Source organism: Grus americana, chromosome 3, assembly GCF_028858705.1.
Source record: "Grus americana isolate bGruAme1 chromosome 3, bGruAme1.mat, whole genome shotgun sequence".
Lineage (NCBI taxonomy): Eukaryota > Metazoa > Chordata > Aves > Gruiformes > Gruidae > Grus > Grus americana.
The window spans coordinates 63,970,354-63,990,569 of NC_072854.1; the positions used below are offsets into that span (position 1 = coordinate 63,970,354).

Sequence of the window (20,216 nt, forward strand, 5' to 3'; positions counted from 1 at the left end):
ATCAACTCCAGAAGTAAAATGAGCCAATCTAAGTTCCTTATGTATTTATTTATTTAAAGTGTATCAATACGGCAATCAAAATATTTCTCAGTGGTCATCACAAGGAAAAAAATTAATTGTAACATAGAAACTCAAAAATACTGATACTTTATTGTTTTTAATAAACAATAGAGTATAATGAATTACGCTATAGCAAAATTCTTGGACACATTTAAAAGTAAAGTGCAATTTAACATTTTAATTTAAATTGGAACAATAACTACAAAGAATGTTCTAGCAGCATAACAACCATCTTACTGAAGATGTTCTCTTTCTATGAATGTCATTCAAAACTTACATCTGTAGGAAATCTAATGTCATAAATCAGATGCTGCAAAAACTAAAATATCTACTTTAAACAGACTATCTGGTATATTTTAATGAAAAGAAAGCAAAATTATATAGAAAATTATTTGGATAAAATAATGGAGACAGATTTGTTTCTGACATTTCTTAAATAAACAAAACCCCCAGAAGAACCACTTCTTGGGTTTAAAGTGGAATGAATATGTATATTTCTGAAAAAAATCCAACATCCAAATTTCTGGCTTATTTCTTCTTTTAAACAACACACCTATTTTTCCCATCTTTCTCTGACGAACAGAATTTAATAAAAAGGTAATGCTTGCTGGTAAGCACAGATCCTGCTGCAGTGAATTCTGTGCACAAAACAAGTCTGAAGCAGTTTCCTTGTGGAGCTCATGTGTGGCTGTCGACTAGCTTGAATTCATCCCCCAAGAATAACTATAGAAAAGAACAGCAAGTTCTGCCTTAATGGAAATAAAACATAACACCATTCATCAGCCATACACAGCATATGAAGGAGAGAAAAAGCAGAAGCTTGGCAGCAAGCTCAATTTTTTCAGACTTTCCTTGAAAAGGGCACCCGAAATCAAGACTGACCTTAACTTGCATCACTATTGTTCTGAAACAAATAAAACTAATATAAGTCATCAGTCACAGCTAAACAATGACCATCATTTAAATGAACAACTTGCAGTACTATGGCATTTTGATGCTGTCACTAGTATTCTAGCACATATATTTTAAAAGTGAAACAATACATACTGTCACAAGTAAGCTAGTGTCCCCTGATGTCCACACTTACCTGTTTGTCTCTAATTTTAGCCTGCCCAGCTGGACGCTCAGTGATCTGTGAGCAGCCTGGGAGTCATGGGATACCGTAGAGCTGAGTGTGCTTACACCTGAGGTAGCTACTGCATCTTCCATGACAATGCAAGGCTGTTGGATAGTTTGATTCTGAGGCTGTTCATCTTGATCTTCAACTTCTATATCGTCTTGATCTGCTGTATCACTTTCAGATGCAAGACTAAAATGTGGCCTCAATTCTATTAGTAACATTAAAATACAAGCAAAAGAAAAAATATTAAAGATCTTCAACATTAAAACAAAAGCAGACCTAAGTGACTATTTACAGATCATCCTACAGCTTTGGCAGGAAATTTTGAAATTTCTGTGCAAGAGAACAGATGATATTTTCTAGACGTTTGAGACCATTCATACCATAACAGCATCTTAGTTTATGCTGATTATTATTCAACCCATCGAATGTTCAAAAGCTCTTAAAAAAAAAATCTGGATGAATAGGATTCCAGATTTGGCTAGCATTTCATGCCAAACTGTGCTGAAGCACTGTGTGCAGCAGAAGTGCTTTCTTCTGCTTTATTCCATTCTCAGTGGTTTGTAATTCCTTACGTGTCTGACCTGAAATGTTTTATTAAACAAACAACCATTATTTCTCTTATATCCAGCTATTACTGTTGTTGTTTTCCTGGCATATTTAGCATTCTCTCATTATAAGAATACTGTGTATACCAAAAAATTTTATCCAAAGACATAGAGAGGAAATAACAAACAGACCCCCTTCCTGACAATTAAAAGTAGCACACTTCCCCCTTCTACGTATCAGGGAGAACACTGCCTATTTGGTAATGATGTACATCCATAAAACTGTGGACACAAAGCTGTACGTGTGCTTTAGTTTCCGTTATTCCCTGTTTAAATTACCTACCAGAGCTTTCCAGGTATGCAGGATACGTACACAAGATCTTATACTCCTATAAAACTCACTATTGCAACATCTGTTTGTTAATTCTAACCATTTAATATAAATCTTCCTTCCTTCCTTCCTTCCTTCCTTCAATTGTGGCTTCTTACTGCTGAGCACTCCTTTTAGTCTCCTCAGCAAAAAATACTTTTATTCTGAATCACATTTGGGTTTTGTCCTTTCTGCTGAAGAACTAACAAGTACATTTCTCATCTTTACAAAAGGGACATTTGTTCCTTGATCCATTTCGTCTCTTCATTGCAATCCTACATACCTTTTTCAAGGCTGAACATACTAAGATCAACAGAGCTGTGCTTCCTCTAAATTAAAGAAAGCAGACTTATTATATAGCAGTTACCCAAATATTGCTAAGCAAATATGTCTGAATTTGCTTTGAATTTCTGCATCATGCTAATAAGAACAGAAGTTCATTTTACTGTTGTTCACCACCATGCAGTATAACTATACAACATCTGCTTCTTTGCTTCTTACTACTCCTAAAACATCCCAGAACTTTTAGAAGTGTTAAGGCCAGAGATCAATCTTCACATCATTCATGGGGGGGGGGGGAAGTCAGACAAAGGCAAGGGGAAGCAATCAGAAGTTGGGTAAGGTGATTAGGGAAGAGGAAGATGATCGGTGCCTGACAGCTACTAGGGCGCAGAGGCTTTTGTTTAAGCTTGACCATGTACGATTAGTGCTGATACTGAGCTGTATGGGGAAGAAGAATCTGTTAAGGAAGAATTCTACAGTACTCCTATTTTATAGCAATAAAGTACATGCCTGTTAAAGGTGTTCGGCATTCTAATCAAAAGACAGATTTTCCTTATGACTCGAAAGTAAAACAGAAACTCTATTTATGCCTTGCTGGTTGTGCTGGGGATATGGAAAATACCCAGGAGAACAGGAAGAGCTGTAACTTTTGTTGGAATTCTAAGATCCCCTTGTTGATAATTTAAGACTTAACCCACTGCAGAAAACAGGAACATAAGTATTCTGACTTCTGACTTCAAGCATTAAATCATTTATGTGAATATTTCACCATTAATTCCAGCATAAGGAACAGAGGAATCACAAACTTAGTTGAGAAGCAGCAGAGAAACTAACTCTGGAAATAGGTAGAGTAATAACAGAATGGGCTACAGTTTCTTCTACATAGACTCCTTCCCTCAGCTAAGCCATGCATTCTAATCCCGTAACGTTCAAAATACAATATTCAAACGGCAGGCATGGCAGATTTATTTATTTAGACAGCTTCTGACCAGGAGCCGAAGAGACTTCCGAGTGCTCCAAAAAGCACATAATTAATCTGCACTTTGTAAAACATCTTCCAAAATCGGCATGTGCTGGCAAGTGGTCTGTCCTTTGGATTTCAAGAGGCAGCATTGTGCACCTCAAAAAATTAGGCCCCAGAGCACTTTAGCCTACTACTGCTCAGCATTGCAGAATCATTTCGATTACGCATCTTGGAAAGGTGCTTTCCAAAATAACTTGGACAATACACTGATTAGTTTTTGAGTTGCAAAACAGGAAAAAGGCCACTGCTCATTTCAAAATCTTAAAGTGAAGCGTCATAATCACAGTTCTAAAGCATGTTTAAAGAGACAGCTAATAAATATTTGCTGAGTATTAAGTAATGACTCACCTGGGACCAGAATAGTAATAGCAGTCTGCACAGCTTTTCTGATTATGCTGTCCAATGCAAACATCCAATGTGGCTTGATGTTATGATTTCGGAGAACTTTATTGACCTAGCAACAGAGAATTCAGTTCAGATATTATATCACCCTACAACTTAAAACCATAATATACGTCAGCATTATATAAAGTGTTTGAAATTATAGATGCTGTATCAAAGCAGGTGATTGAAGCTATTTCATGTGTCATTAAATGAAGAAAGGAGCAACACTGCCAACTTCCACCATTTTATTACAAGTCATCCAATATTTTGGATTTTTTTATCAAGTACTGGTTCCTGTGTTAGGCGATTTTTGATCATTGCAATACTGAAGATTATTTAACCTTCATGGGTGTGGACAGAAATTTAAAAAAATGCAAGACAAATACCAAGGACCACATTATGAAAGGCTTGTAACTTAAGCTAATTAATCTTGTTATTTTTTGGCATTGTTTTCACTGCTTGTTCTGAGCAATACTTACCTATTTTAAAGTACAATTGTAGGAAATATCAAAGAACTAATGTAATGCTGCTCCTTCTTGATTCAGAAAATAGTTAACGTTAGTTTAAATAGTCAGGGGACTTCATTTGTATGCTGTGGTATTTTGTCTTTCCTTCTGCTTTTCACTTCATACAATCAGATAGTTTTCTACACTGGGTCGCTCCTAATTCCCTACAGGCCTGCTTTCAAACTGCTTTTAGCCATATTGCCAGGTGCCCGTATGGACGCTCCATGCCACTCACAAGAATGTCTCTACCTTGGGGGAATTGTTACCCAACGCCCAAATGACAGGGAAGAAGCAGGTGGGGTGATAACGCTACAACACAACGCCTAGCCACGGTAAGCAGCAACAGCACAAAACAGCCTTGGTGCTGTTTTCCAGGCACGGAAGCAGCCCAAAGCAACAGACTTTGTAGGAGCAGAACTCAAGAAGTTGCAGGAAGAAACAAATACAACTGTATTTAGAAAATTATGAAGTTATTCAAAGCCTTATTAATAAAGTAGCAACTACTGCTTACTAAAAAACGTGGCAAGAAGATACTTCACTCTTAGGTCTTCCTAAAAAAGGGATTAATTTAATTCTTTCACATTGGGGTAACCTCTCTATAAAAAAAATGACTGAAGTTACACAAATGATGCCTTCAGAAGATGTGTAAAAGTTAATAAATGTTATTTATCATATTATTTTCACTGCCCCAAAGCAACAGTATTCAGTAATGCAGTAATTTATGTCAAGTACCTGTACTGGGTTTGGCTGGGATGGAGTTAATTTTCTTCACAGCAGCCCATGTGGTGCCATGTTTCAGACTGGTGACTAAGACAGCCTTGATAACACACCCATGTTTTAGCTATTGCTGAGCAGAGCCTACGCAGTGTCAAGGCCTTCTCTGTTTCTTACGCTGTCCCACCAGCAAGTAGGCTGGGGGAGGACTAAAGGCTGGAAGGGGACACGTCCAGCACAGCTGACTCGAACTGACCTAAGAAATACTCCCTTCCCTAGAATATCCTGCTCAGCAATAAAACTAGGGGGGTAGTTTTTCCAAAGGAGCCCTTTGCTCAGGGACTGGCTAGCATTAGTGTATGAGTGGTGAGTGATTGCTTTTGCAACACCAGTGAGGTTTGGGTTGGGTCATCCCCGTCCCCCCACTTCAGTTATTAAACAGCCTTTATCTTGACCCACAAGTTTTCTCCCTTTCTGCCCTTCCGATTCTCTCCCCCATCCCTCTGGGAGGGAATAAACAAGCGACTGGGAAGCGGCTTTCCTGTACCTGCCCGCCAGAGTCAACCCCCCACGGTACCTGTGTCTCCTCAGAGCTATCGGCAACGGCCACGAGGTGGCACCTGGGCACTGCGCTTGGACTCGGCGAGGCGCCAGCAGCCAGGGGAGCCTGCCCGGCGCCTGCCCGCACCTGCGCAGCGGCTGCCTAAGGGCCCCAGGGGCTTGCCCACAGCCATCGGAGGCAGCGCGACTCCCCTTGGCAAGCACTTTGCACCGAAACATTGACGTGTTCAGCTGAGTGCAGCCTATCTACATACCGAAGAAGCACAATACAACTTTATCAAGAACACAACAATCCACAGTAATGCGATTTAGCTATTTACATTACACACAACTACTTCTTCTTGGTTGCTCCGATGAGGATATTGTGATTATTAAACCTCATTATCCGAGACTACCTTATTAAGTCCTGAGAACACGGGAGCTACTTTCCCTCACTATTAGCAATATCTCAGGTCTCTGCAGTATCTGAGGTCTTGATACCGATCTGGATTTCAGTGTTCTGCTATAGAAACCTACCGTATGTCCAAAAGAACTAAGACTGGGCACATATAAAGCAAAGCTTTTCTTTGAACTTTCTGTGGGCTGTCTTAGTAAAATAAGAGACAGATAGTAATGAAAGAAACATTTATCAGTTAAAAACCAGCAACTTGTAATGATGAAGTTAACAGAAGAGGGTAAAATTTTTATTGAAAAGAACACAACCCAGGCAATTACTACTGAACAACCGATGCCCTGCAACATCTCTGTCCGAAAACCAACCCAGATATTTGTATTTCCCCCCCTCAATTTTTTTCTTGAGCTTGTATGTTTGGCTTTTTTTCTTCCACATGTCAAAATGATATTAATATGAGGCTAAGTAGAACAGAGAGCTAAAGTGTACTGAGAGAAAACTTTGATTTGTGGAAACCTCTCTTTTACAGATTCCTTTCACACATTAGTTTTGTTTTTTTCTAAACACTATCTAATTCCTGTCAGTGTAGTCTATGCGACAAACCGTTTACATGCTATGCAGTCCTTCCTGACAGCTCTTTTATTTGTCAGAGTGCCCCAACTTTAAACACTAACAGAATCATCCACCTCAAATGCCTACTTGGATTGTCATTTCATTTTTACTACATGACTTCAGTCTGGACAAGTGATGCCCAGTACAGCTGCACCCTCCTATGGTGGTTATTCATCTTAAGCATTAAGCCTAATTGCTTGTGAACTAACATTTAAATACATAGCTTAAGAAGAAAAAAAAATTGCTTTTGGTAAACTAGCTATTTAAAGGGTATCCATGTGTGTGTGGTTGCTCACTGTAGGAAATCATTAATTTTGCATTAATTATTGACAGAAAAGTAACCTTTTTTCCTTCCTTCTTATCCTGCTTATTGTAAATTTAAATGAAAATGTCTAGTTTGGCAGAAATCTGCTGCTAACCAAAAATACTAGAATAAGAACTCAATACAGTATTACAAGGCAGACAGACTACTACTGGGGGCATAGAGTGGTTTAATGTATCAGTTTATAAGAAAACTCAAGTTCAAGAGATCTGCATTTATGTAGGATAGGCTTGACATTCAGTGTTGGTCTTATTTACCAGAAAACTCTCCAAAATGAGATTTTTTTAAAAAGGCTTTCCTGCTTTAGTATTATGTCATAATGTTTATGCAATATGCTGAACCTTCTAGATCGTTAATCAGCAAAATCTCAACAGTTGTGTTCAGGGTCTGTGTCCTGCCAAAAGGATCACATGGCAACCAAACTAAGTCATGGCTGTAGGCTCGGTTTTGTTCAAAGCCCTCAAATATTATTGTTTCAGTAACTCTGGATGGAAGTTAATTAAGTTCTGTTTGCTTCTGGCTTCTAGCTTTTTTTTTTTTGGCAGTTTTGGTGCAAGTTCTTAGTAAAAATGACAACTTACAGCATCTTGAAAACCAAACAGCACGAGCTGCACTTGACTGATACCATGGCTGTCAAAGTCTAACTCCAGTTTCAGTTTTGAAAGAGTGGTTGCGATGATTTTACGATCAGTGGACCGTACAAACTCTCTGAGGCTGGAAACGAGCGTTGTGATATGTTCCCATTTTAGCTTGGGTTCTTCGTCTCCCTGGTAGAAGAGAGAGGAAAAGAGTTTTGATAGCCATCTTTTGAAATGTATACTCAGAGGGATTTTAGACAATATCAGATGGATTTTCAGAAATTCTGCTGCTGTGGTTAAGGGAAAGGTGCAGCTGCAGGTCAGATAATGGTAGCAGCATAACTACGGCAGCACAGAGCTCTACCACTGAGCTCCCTGGTAATGCAGATTACTTGATGAGCAAGTAGCCGACTTCATTTTCTATCAGTTGCTGAAGTATATGTGCACACTACAGTCTGTATGTCTCCTTGTATAGGAGTAAAAAGATATGAATAAATATTCTGTGCACTGAATGCTACAGATTAGTCTTAATTGCAAACAAACCTGTACTTTGCAGTGCCTGTAATTTCAGAGTGCCTCTGAGAAACAACATGCAAAGTCCCACAGTAGCATTTAAAAGAAGGTATTAGTCAAAGTTACACAGAAGGCTCAGAAAAAGACTAGTTATTTCCTACACAATTTCCCTCGATATGGAACTTCTACACTTACCTATTCTTAGAGCAGGTCTACACATCTCTCACCTTTCTATTATGAATATTCAGATGCCTATTTTTCAAAGCTTTTGTGTTTTTGCATGAGCTACCAAAGTAGTAAAAAGCTCAAAAGCATTCATCAGAATAACCAGCATAAGTAACTAGAACGCAGAGAACTGTATTTACTCTCTAAAGCAAAATTATGCCAACTGAATACAAATTTCAATTCCAAATCTTAAAGTTAAGCTAGAGATAGAAAAACATACTAGTTGTTCAACATGAAATATTAGATACTTATTCTGAAGGAAGTAATTATTTATATAGACTAAAGATATCTAACATTGATTTCCATAACAGAAGGACATACGGTGTTTGGTTCTGTTGTATTTGCCAGTTTTATGCCATGAATGTTACAGCTGGCCAGACATCAAGAACTGTTTGCCAGTAACGTTGAGGTTTTAACTACAGTTAATTAATTCTGATCAGGATGAAACAAAGACAATTTGATTATTTGAGAGAAACTAAAAAAAAAAAAAAAAAAAAAAAGAGAAAGCTCTAGAGCAGTCAAACACTACACTAAAGCACCCATCTCTGAGATAAAAAATCCTAGCTTCTGATCCTGATACGCTTGGATTTGGAGAATTTACCTGATGGTTAGCTATACTGAAGTGGATTCCTCACTCTGTCCTGCAGTAGCTGACCTCCTTTTTGCATAAATAATTAAAAAGCCAGTAAAGCAGACAGGTGAACACAGCACACTGTCCATCAAGGCATGCCTGGGACAGGGCAACCAGTATGGCTCCCTAATAAGGAACAGTGACCTATTTTGGGAGGGCCATTCTCCTCCCCTAGCCCCCACACTTAATGACTTTGTTGAAATTGTTCTTATGAAAAGTTTTCATGAAAGGAAAAGCACTATCAAAGCCTAAATCCTGATGAGGCCTAACAAGCAAGCCAAGCTTCCATCTATTGGTAACTTCTTTCATTTCAGCAGGCTATAACAAGAAGCCAACTCAACTTGCCCTTAACTGGGGTTACCACCACTTCCAGGTGGTTTGAGTAAGTTTCCTACTCTTTGACCAGGGTCCCTCTCTCAAGGGAGAAAACGGTGTTCAGGAGTCAGAGTTCTGCATCCTCTTGAAGGGCAGATAGCCCCACTCATGTGTGCTTTGAACTCTTTGGCTCTACAGCTCCGTGTCTCTGCTCCTATCTTGGGCTGTTCCAGCCCCAGCCAAAGAAAGCATGAAACACCAAGCACCCTCTCTGGATCTTGTGATTGAGTTTCAGCCTCTCACAATCACTGATTATTCCTTTCATACACATGTGAACAACTGTGCCTGTTACAGCAACACTAGCAAAGCACAGATCACAGGCATCTCTCTTGCTGCCTTCTATTTTAACACTTTCTGCAGTTACCAGGACAACTGTGTGTTCTCCCCTACCCCCCACCAAGAGTTAGAAGCTCTTTTTATTGGTATGGCAGCAGTTTCCAATTACATTAAACTGTAGTACATGCATAAGAATCATATTGGTTTGCATCAGTTTCTAAACAGTATTATCTGCAGAAGATGAGTTGTCACATTTTATACAAATATGTTTTAGACCAGCAATACTTAACCTTGAGAATGAAGCAAGTCAATTAACTACTAACACACACATTACAGACAAGAACAAAAAAAAAATCATGTCATCCAATTAAGGTGTTGCAACATTTAGCAGTGTGGTCATGACCTGTAATTTATTCAGTGTCATCCTGAACTCATACATCATCATGAATCATCCCCACAAAGGCGTGCCAAAAGGTCATTCTGCAATTATTTTGTTGTTTGCTGTAGCTCCCACTGTTACTCCATCTTCCCTCCCCTCCACATGTGCTTCCCAACTGCTGTGAGGAATAGCTGCAATTTATTTTCTCCCTAGCCCCCTCTTTCCCCTTTTATGGCTTTTGGCTAGAAGGCAACAGTGCACAGGTCAGCCCCATTTTGTCTACGCAATAACCTAACATAAGGGCAGAGCAGGCCAAATGACCTAAACCTCCCTCCATCAAACCAGTCAGCCAGAAGACGGAATTCTAAAAAGGGGGCACGGTAATCACCTCCTGGGGATGATGTATCTTACATAAGTTGACCTGACAGCCTCGGTTAGTCCCATTTGAAAAATCACTGGCAAAACACAGTATCATGACAACATGTTTTTCTGTATACATATAGTATTTACAAACAACACAAAAGGCATAGGCATAGGCAATGCAGTGTAAACAATTTTAAAGCCTATTTTAAATAGCCCCAATAAAACAATAAACCTTGAAAGCTTACATGGTGTATGCTTTCTAGTTTAATCAAACTTTATTTTTTAATTGCTTTACTATGTGTAATGTTAAAAGTTCCAGGTAATTGCAGATAAGTCTTCAAATTCCATCAAATTTTCGCTGCCTTCTGAAATTACTTTACCTGAGCCAAAGCTTCCATCAAGTTCCTCACCACCTTCTCTTGGTCCTCAGTTAATATCCTGTGAAGAGTGGCTCTCCTTTCACTATCCTTCTTCAGCATGAAAAACCCAGAATCCTTCTCTTCGGGTGAAGGAGGTGCACTGTGATCCTCAAAATTTTCATCTGGGATGCTGAATGAAAGACAGTCAGCAAAAAGAAACTTTATAAAAACCACCCCAATGCACACATTCCTAATCTACTGCGTAACATAAATGCCAGATAGCTCTTTACCTCAGAAAAAGGGACCGAATTCCCTTCCCATCTTTTTCTCCACAGGATTTTGCTCTTGTTTTGAAAGAGAATGGATCGATTTTTAATTCTGTATCAGGTGAGACAGAACCATATTCACTGCTGCTACTTGTATCTTCCACCAGAACAGGAACAGGTAAGGATATACTCCGAAGATACTCTATTCATATAGGAATATTCAGAAATTAGAGTTTCATAGTGCCATCACAGTTCTGAAGTGAAAAGGTTATTCTTTCAGAGGAAACAGACTCTAGTCTTCCCCCACACCAATACAAAATAGTAAAAACAAAATTGACAAAACACTCCTAAAGCTTATTCTTCTGGAATAGGATTATCTTTCAGTTACGTTTTTGTTCAAAAGCTTCCTGAGATATGGAAATCTTTGCAAGTTCACTTACAGAACTTCACTGCAGTGAACATGCATATCCTATCAGCAGTCTGCACTTGCAGCAGTAACAAAATGTTTCCACAGGGTAAGTCATCCAAGCACCTTCCAAAATCTTAATTTTATGTGTGTATATAAATATATATATTTATGTATACAATACATATAAGTATATATACTATAACCCATATAAGTTACATTTCTTTATCAGGTTATTTTGCAGAAGTTTAATTAGTTCATAGTCTGATTAATAATAAACATGCATGCTAAGCCAGAACTTTTGTTTTTAAATCCAGAGCACGCATTACTGCTGCAAGAAACTAGTCACACCTATTTCACATGTGCACATTTCAAAATGTACTTTGACAGCAACTCGGCATGAAGGCAACTATGTGTTTGTTCACACCCCCCCGCCTTTTCACTAGTTCACTTCTTGAAAGAGATGAGTATCCTGTACCCAGGCCTGAGAAGGGGTCTCAAATGCATTCCGCTTTTTTCAAGTATAGAATTTAGCCTAATAAAAATCTATGTTATCTTTCTCTACAAACCTTGGCTCTATTGCTACTAGAAATCAGCCATTTGGTTTCCTGTTCAGATTTCCACTAAATGGTCCTATAACAACGCAGCTCTTCAAGCCTGTATTACCCACCTGCCCAGACAATTAAGACATGGTCTGATAGGATTACAAATAGTAATTAAAATTTGCACAATGAATTAGAAGTTTGTGTTGGGTTTGCATGGCAAGGTTTTGGTAGCGGGGGGGCCTACAGGGGTGGCTTCTATGAGAAGCTGCCAGAAGCTCCCCCTGTGTCTGACAGAGCCAATGCCACCCGGCTCCAAGACGGACCTGCCACTGGCCAAGGCCAAGCCAATCAGCGCCTCTGTGATAACATATTTAAGAAGGAAAAAAAACAGTTAGAGAGAGCTTTTGCAGCTGGAGGGAGGAGTGAGAAGATGTAAGAAACTCTGCAGACACCAAGGTCAGTGCAGAAGGAGGGGGAGGAGGTGCTCCAGGCGCCAGAGCAGAGATCCCCCTGCAGCCCGTGGTGAAGACCATGGTGAAGCAGGCTGTCCCCCTGCAGCCCATGGAGGAAGGATGAGGGGGTGTAGAGATTCCACCTGCAGCCCGTGGAGGACCCCACGCCAGAGCAGGTGGAGGCACCTGAAGGAGGCTGTGGCCTGTGGGAAGCCCACACTGGAGCAAGCTCCTGGACCCGTGGAGAAAGAAGCTCACGCCAGAGCAGGTTTGCTGGCAGGACTTGTGACCCTGTGGGGAGCCCACACTGGAGCAGTTTGCTCCTGAAGGTCTGCACCCCATGGGAGAGACCCACGCTGGAGCAGTTTGTGAAGGACTGCACCCCGTGGGAGAGACTCATGTTGGAGCAGTTCGTGAAGGACTGTCTGCCGTGGGAGGGACTCCATGCTGGAGCAGGGGAATGATGAGAGGAGTCCTCCCCCTGAGGATGAAGAAGTGGCAGAAACACTGTGAGATGAACTGACCGTAACCCCCATTCCCCGTCCCCCTGTGCCGCTGAGGGGGGAGGAGGTTGAAGCCGGGAGTGAAGTTGAGCCCGGGGAAGATGGGAGGGGTGGGGGGAGGTGTTTTAAGATTTGATTTTATTTCTCATTCCTCTACTCTGTTTTGCTTAGTAATAAATTAGATGAATTCCCTCTCTAAGTTCAGTCTGTTTTGCTGGTGACGATAATTAGTGAGTGATCTCTCCCTGTCCTTATCTCGACCCATAAGCTTTTCGTTGTACTTTTTCTCCCCTGTCCAGTGAACGAGGGGAGTGAGAGAGCAGCTCTGGTGGGCACCTGGCCCCCAGCCAGGGTCAACCCACCACAAGGTTCCTAACAGAGAAAGGTCACTTATTTTCATTATTGTGCTCACTTCTCTTTGCAACATTTCAGTGTGACAAATTATACCAGAATAAGCGATAACCACAGTATTCACACAGTAATGTTCTGAAGTATGTTAAAACTCACCATTTGTGTTAGCTGAAAGAACTGTGGGAGAAAAGCAAAGAAAAAAGTTAAATGTGTGGACATTAACTGAGAAAATAAGCAGTCTAAAGGAGAACTCTCTTCCCATTTTTGTGGGCTATCTGGACTCTCTTGTCTGCAATCTCTAAATATGTAATTTATTGCAATTTAAAGTTAGTTTTAATCTGGGAGGTGCGGAAACCATGTTAAAAGTGATCATCCAACACCATCTCCTCTACCTAGTATTTTTACTTCTTTTAAGTGTCATGCTAAAAATATATACAGAAGATATTTTCATAGGTATATATGCACATGCATAGACTATGTTATTCATATTCGCAAAACTCCTTTTATTACTTTCCATAATTTAGAATACTACAGGAGATGATTATGTGAAACAAAAATAATGGAGTGCACGCACATTTGCTATGGGACAAAGATTATTTTGCTCACGTAGAAAACTCCCCTGAGGCTCAAATCGCATGTTGTAACCTTACACAAAGTGTACTCTATGCAAACATTCTTTGAATGAAAACATATGCAAATTAAAAAAAACCCAAAAACCCCAAACAAACAAAAAACACAAAAGCTGCACAAAGCCATAAATAGACTTTTAGAAACCTTATTAAACATATTTACATAAATCATCTCTGTGACAACGTAACAGAATTCTGCTACAACAGTGGAGTAAGCTGCTGGAACAGGAGGTTACAACTGAACGTTCACCAGGGATGGAGATCTGCCGTGTTCACCTTAAAGACTAAATCGGCAGTTTCAGGAAACAGTATCATCAAGAGAAAAAACTCCAGATTGAGTTTAGCAACACTTACCTGAGAGCTTTGATGGTGACTTTCTTTTTTTGCTTGAAACCTTCAAGAATTCATCTATAAGTAGGTCATGAGCAAAAGCTCGTTTATCAGGATCTGGTTCAAAGCAACGCAATATGAAAGCCTTGGCTTCTGCAGACATGGATTCAGGAATCTCTGGGTGTATTTTAAACATTCCCACCTGAGATGAAGAGAGAAACAGTGGCCTACACTGTTCTTTTCCCAAACACTAAACAGCATCAAAAAAGTATTTAGATAGTAAAAGTGGCATATTGCTCTCAGGTTTTGATATTATCTTTCTGAAACTATTTTATTAATTCAGAGGGGACAAAAATCCCCGATTACAAACTGTATAAACAATTATATTAAAACCCCCCTTACGCAATTGCAACTAGAGGCTCTCGCAAAGCAGAAAACTGCTTTTCTCAGTTTGTTGGTTGTTGTGGGGTTTTTTTAAACACCCAGGCTCCTGAATAGCTGCTATTGCTCCATTACTCTCTTCAAAACTACACAACACTCCCACTCAGCTGAATCAGCTCATTCTTCTGAGCATCCTCACTAACCATGCATTTCCTTTATCTTCTTTTCCTGCAATCTCTAATTCTAGCTTCTCCAAAACAGTCATAAGATTTCTTATGTTTACAAATACCGGTCTGAGTTGTATAAGGAAGATGTCTGACCTTAAACATAGCTGCTTGTGGTTCTCCCAGTTCATAAAATGGGGGCTTCCCTGTAGCCATCTCAATGATCGTGCATCCCAAAGACCAGATGTCTGCAGCCTTCCCATAGCCACGTGGCCCTTTGTCTATGATTTCTGGTGCCATATACTGAAGGGTACCTGTTGAAAACATACTTATGTTTTCACTTAGGTGCACTAATGATGCAAATAGATAGCTAAAGGACAAGAGGAACAAAATCACTGAGGAGTGAGCAATATCGGGAGAGTTAAAAAAACCCAAACTATTTATTATTCAAAATTCAAAAATTTCCACATGCAATCTACTTAAAAGTCAAAACACTATTCAAAATATTAGTTGTGCTAAAAGCATCTGATATCACTTACTGATCTGATGATATTACTCTTCAAAGTCACTGACAATTATTAAGAGGTTTCAATGAGCTTTGGAGCAGACATAGTTTTCATTTACTGGATTATAGATTAAGATTAAAATAAGGAAGATCACTCTGAATTGCATCCAGAGAGGAAAAGGAAGTGAAACCTAAAATCTGAACAGCAGGTGATATGAACGCTTTTTCTGAAAAGCCTGACACATAATTCTGCGTTCTGTTACATTTAGAGCAGAAATGGAAGAGCTGAGGATGGAATTAAAATAAGTCACTTGTCATTCTGCATAATTATTTAATGCAGTGCCACTGCATGATTTAACATCCAAACCAAATTATCAAGCAGAATAAGGATCAAGTTAATGACAGGCTCTGTAAAAGTTAGCCTTCAATCAGCAAGATGAAAAAGCCGCGCACCTAGAAGAGGCAGATTCAAATACCACATAGGAAAGACACAGCTCTTCTGTTGTAGAGGACTTTCATGTCTCAAGTGGAACTTACAAAACAGCATTGCTTAAGATTAGGTATACAAAAAGTTAGTCTTGCAGCAACCTGTTATATTGATTTGAAGTCAATGAAAGTTCAGCAACTCTGGATTCTGACCCTACACGCACAGTTCGAGTGAGGAAAGAGACTCTCCTCTGGGAACATACCAGTGAAAGTTTCAGTACACGGGTTGATTCCTGCAAGTCTCTTTGAAGTTCCAAAGTCCGAAATCTTTAACACTCCACTGTACGTGTTGATAAGCACGTTATCACCCTGAGGAACAGAACATTCAGAGCGATTATTTTTCTCTGCTGAGTCTTCACCTAAGACTTCTTGCATAGCCTGTTTCTACTAAAGAGTGCATTGTAAGTAACCATTACTTCCTAAGGCTCTTAAGAGGGGAGATGAAAGAGGAATCAATAGTGTTCCTCCCTTATGTAATCCCATTATCAGAAACTCCATCTCAAAGTGAACTTCCCCTACTAGAGGAATTCAGTTACAGAATACAGAGAGAGGGGGAAAAGGCTGCTTTTTTTTTTTAAGGGAACTTTTTAATCTGCAATCTCCTTGGAAAAGAACCCGCTAATATCCCATCCACAATCATCTTCACTTCTAATAAGCTTTTATGAAAGTTTGATCATGTCATTGATAATAGGAATAAAAATATCCACTTTAGAAGAATTGACATATAGCCACTTAAGATGTGGCTATTTCTTAAAATAGAAAAACCCAACATATTTTGTTGGTGCAAATTCAAATTAACAATGGTTCACTTACCTAACCCACAATTCAGAATAGCAGAGATGGTATGTGGCAATGAAGAACTTTTGGAAAAAAGTTTTTAAATTACAGGACAAATAAATAGTTACGAAGTTACATAACACTACTATCAGGCTTAATTCTCTGCAAATTCTTACCTTTATGTCTCGATGCACTATTTGATTATCATGGAGGTATTTTAATCCTTCTAGAATCTGCTTTGTGTAAAAGCCAATTGTCTGCTCATTATTTTTTAATGGTCCCCATTTTGATCGTAGAAGAGCAGAAAGGCTGCCTACAATTTGGGAGAGCAAAAAAGTGAGAGTAAAAATCTAATTAAATTCTGCCTTCTCCCCCAAAGGAAAAAAAAAGTAACAACAAACATCAATCCCAAACCAAGTGTAAGCACCTCTTCTATAACCAAAGACCTCTCCAGGAGAATGCTTACTTGCATCATTGCTGGCCTGAGTAATTAAAAAGAGAGTCTCAGTATCTCCTCTGGCCTCAGCTGCAGCAGAGGAGCATAAGCCTCCTCAAGCAGGCAGGTCAGAACGCATTTAAATCAATGTGCTCATCTCTCTCCTATGCCTGAAGTTTCCCCAGAGGAATGCTGTGAAAGAGTGAAACAGGGCTGGTCTTGGTGCACACACCAACTCCACAGTTTCTCGAAAAGCTAAGCTAAGCTCAGGAAGTGGGGTTTTTGTCGTGCCTGGCTGCTGCGCGTTCTTGGGTCTCAAATAGAAGCAACAATCAATCAATCAATCAATCAATCACCATTCTCTTGTGTTAGGTACCTGAGGAGTGCTCAGCCACCTGAGACTAGCTACAGTCTTTCTAGTAGGATAACCACAGATCATCTCTGATCTGTAGGTAGAAGGAGCTCTCCTGCCACAGCAATGATCCGAGCTGTATCTGTAGCACATCCTATCCACATCCTGAATGAGAGGACTCAAGCACTTTGCAGACACACTAATTTAGGAAGGAGATACTAGAGAATATTACATTTGCATGCAATACATCTTGTTGCAGTGCTACAGGTTTTATACTTTTAAAAGGTTAAAAAATAAACAAACCAACCAACCAACCTCCAAACCAGTCTCCCCCACAACTTACCACCTGGCACCTGTTCCATGAATATCTTAATGAAGCCATTCTCACTAAGAGAACCTAAATACTGGACAATGTTCTTATGTTTGAGATGCTTATGCAAAGCTATTTCTTCATGCAGAGGTTGGGAGTATCTGGAAAGAAGCGAAGCAGTTTATTCAATATTGACCTCCAGGAAAAAAGTCTTGTGTTTACTGTAGTAGCTGAAGTTCTATTTTAGGTCCCATGAAACATGTTTACACTGAAAATGACTATGTGTTAGATGCATTTAACAACAGTGGGTGTGACTACCCCATACCAAAAATTATGTAATCATATATAAATACACATAACATATATAAAATATATATAATACTGTGTATACATACACATAAAAAAATGTTATAAATGTACACAGACTGAACAAAATAAAAATTGTGGGAAAAGAACTCCTCTCCAGCCTAACTCAAAGAGAATAAACAGTTGGGCAAGCGGTTGGATTCAGACTAGTGCCAAAGTGAACTAGTAAACCAGAAAGTTAGTGTATAATTAAAATCACCTCAATAATGAAAACAAATGATTATTTAAATTTCAATTAATTAAAGTAGGAGTCTTATCTGAAAACAAGAGTAGATAGCTATGAGAGTAAGAAAACAGGAATCATTTCATGGGGAGATATTCAGAAGAACTGATCAAAACAATTTCATCAAATATATTTTAGTCCAAGGTAAAATATTTTTCAGAGATGTAAGCTTTTCAGCAGTCTTTTTTGCCAAGAAGGTTTCTGGAGTCCAGATCCTTCCCTAGTACGGAACAGTACCAGAGCTCAGCAGCTGATGTGCTTCCTGGGCCAGCCCTAACACTCTTCTTCCAACCATGGGTGAGTCGCACACATCCTAGTAGGTCAGCTCCAGATTCTGGTGGTTTATCTGTCTGGCAAAATGCTGAGAGGCTGGTGGCGATTTTCACTCAAACACTAAAATCTGCAGTCAGACTTCAGGATAGCTGAAATAGATGAAGGACACAGACCTCCTTCCATCAATCCAGATGCAAGAAGGAGCTGCAGAATCTTGAGCAAATGGAAGACATATTCAGATGCTTATACTGAGGGAGCAATAAATGTAACTGCAAACTCAACCTTGCAGCTACTGGCCACCAGAAGGAATAGTTTTACTGCCACCTTCACCAGGTTCCTCTCGGCATAGACTCTGCACCAGCACTGGTACATTCTCGTCCCCTAACAAACTGGCAGAAAACTTTTGCTTTATTTCTTTGGAGGAGGGGTAGTTTCCTGCTGCCTCAAGCCCAGGGTTAGCTCTCCCTGGAGCCAGCGGAGTGCCAGTGCCAGGAATGCAATCAAAGCACAAATGCAATTGAAGTTGTTAGGGGAAAAGTGCCTGTGAGCTCCACTCCCTTCCGGGGCAGGTAGTTATCACCTCACCCTAACAGCAGCATCAAGCTACAAGTGGAGGCTGAACTCTTTAAAAAGTGGAGGGCAACGAAAAAAGAAAAAAAAAAGTGGGCATCTGGAAAGCCCTCTGGAATATGACTGTTGCAGAAAGCAAGGCAAGTATATGGTTAACGAAAAGTGTGATTATGCAACTCCGAGTCTATTTACTAAAGACTAATTTGAGTTTTGGCTTGCCTCTTCACACATGACTATAAAGATTCTGACTACACCGTTAGTCATTCAGAAATGCAAAATCATCAGAGATTATATTCCTGAGTTCTACTAATGGGATATTCATTCAGAGCAGCAACAGCAAGACCATTATGATTCTTCCCCCTGCACTTTTAAACTGCAGAGTTAATTGAGTCTTGAGCAACTAAAATAATTTAGCAAATAAAATAAAGCCATAAGACAATTCTCCTGCAGGATGAAGCATTTGTTACTTTAGAATGTAGTCACATTAGGAGACTTTAAATGACATGAAGAAAGAAAAATTCTAAATCCTAAAAAGCTCGATCTTACTATCTACCCAACATGATTTTAATTTAACTTGGAAAGTTGATATGGCCACAGGTACTATTTTGTAGTACTGAGGGCAAGAGCATTGCAGGAATGTTTCCTTTTCTTTCAGACTGTGACTCCGTAGTCTAACATTTCCTAACGATTAAGTAAATTAGTCAATAGCTTATATATAACATATAGCAGTATTGAAGACACACTGTTTTTTGCACAGAAATCATTGCATTTCTGGCCATGCTCTGACTCAGAACTTAATTTTTTCTTATGAATCCAAAAGATGGTAATTTTTACTTTGAAAATGGTAAGAATTAACTTCAGAGATTAATATTTTTCTTTCTGTAGATTTCTTTTCAAAGTGCTAAAAGATCAGGTTATAAGTAATTATAAATGAATTAATATTTTTTTCTTACTTTGCCATTAAAAGAATAACACTTGAAATTTGTCCTGAAAGTCTGTAAATATTTTTGAAAGTCTAGATGAAAGACTAACAGCTTCTTAATAATCTCTTTTCCACTATGCTTTACACATTGAATGTGAAAATCTTCCATTGAATTTTTTTTTAAAATGTTTACTGGAGAAGAAAAATCTGGAATTTTTTTTCCTTTAATTACTGCTCTATTCAGGCTATCCTTCTATTAACCACATTTGTTACGAACAACAAAATTCTTAGCACATACAAAACTTGCAACTTTATTTTGAGTCAAGAGATTGTTTTATGTAATGAGGTCATACTTTCTGAGAAATTGTTAACACAC

The 20,216-nt window shown here is 39.2% G+C and overlaps 1 protein-coding gene across 2 annotated transcripts in view; it reads right to left on the reverse strand.

Moving 5' to 3' along the window:
- The window catches only part of MAP3K5 (mitogen-activated protein kinase kinase kinase 5), a 110,920-nt gene that overhangs the window by 5,315 nt on the left and 85,389 nt on the right, over window positions 1–20,216 (reverse strand). The window contains exons 16-26 of one of the 2 annotated variants that reach the window (XM_054819462.1): window positions 17,520–17,647; window positions 16,565–16,701; window positions 15,815–15,920; window positions 14,777–14,934; window positions 14,100–14,277; window positions 13,273–13,293; window positions 10,884–11,061; window positions 10,615–10,783; window positions 7,476–7,661; window positions 3,753–3,858; window positions 1,148–1,388 (exon numbers count right to left, since the gene is read on the reverse strand). In XM_054819462.1, coding sequence (XP_054675437.1) covers window positions 1,148–1,388; window positions 3,753–3,858; window positions 7,476–7,661; window positions 10,615–10,783; window positions 10,884–11,061; window positions 13,273–13,293; window positions 14,100–14,277; window positions 14,777–14,934; window positions 15,815–15,920; window positions 16,565–16,701; window positions 17,520–17,647 — 1,608 coding nt within the window. The remainder of the gene's footprint in view (window positions 1–1,147; window positions 1,389–3,752; window positions 3,859–7,475; window positions 7,662–10,614; window positions 10,784–10,883; window positions 11,062–13,272; window positions 13,294–14,099; window positions 14,278–14,776; window positions 14,935–15,814; window positions 15,921–16,564; window positions 16,702–17,519; window positions 17,648–20,216) is intronic. The other variant, XM_054819463.1, reaches the window with a different exon arrangement.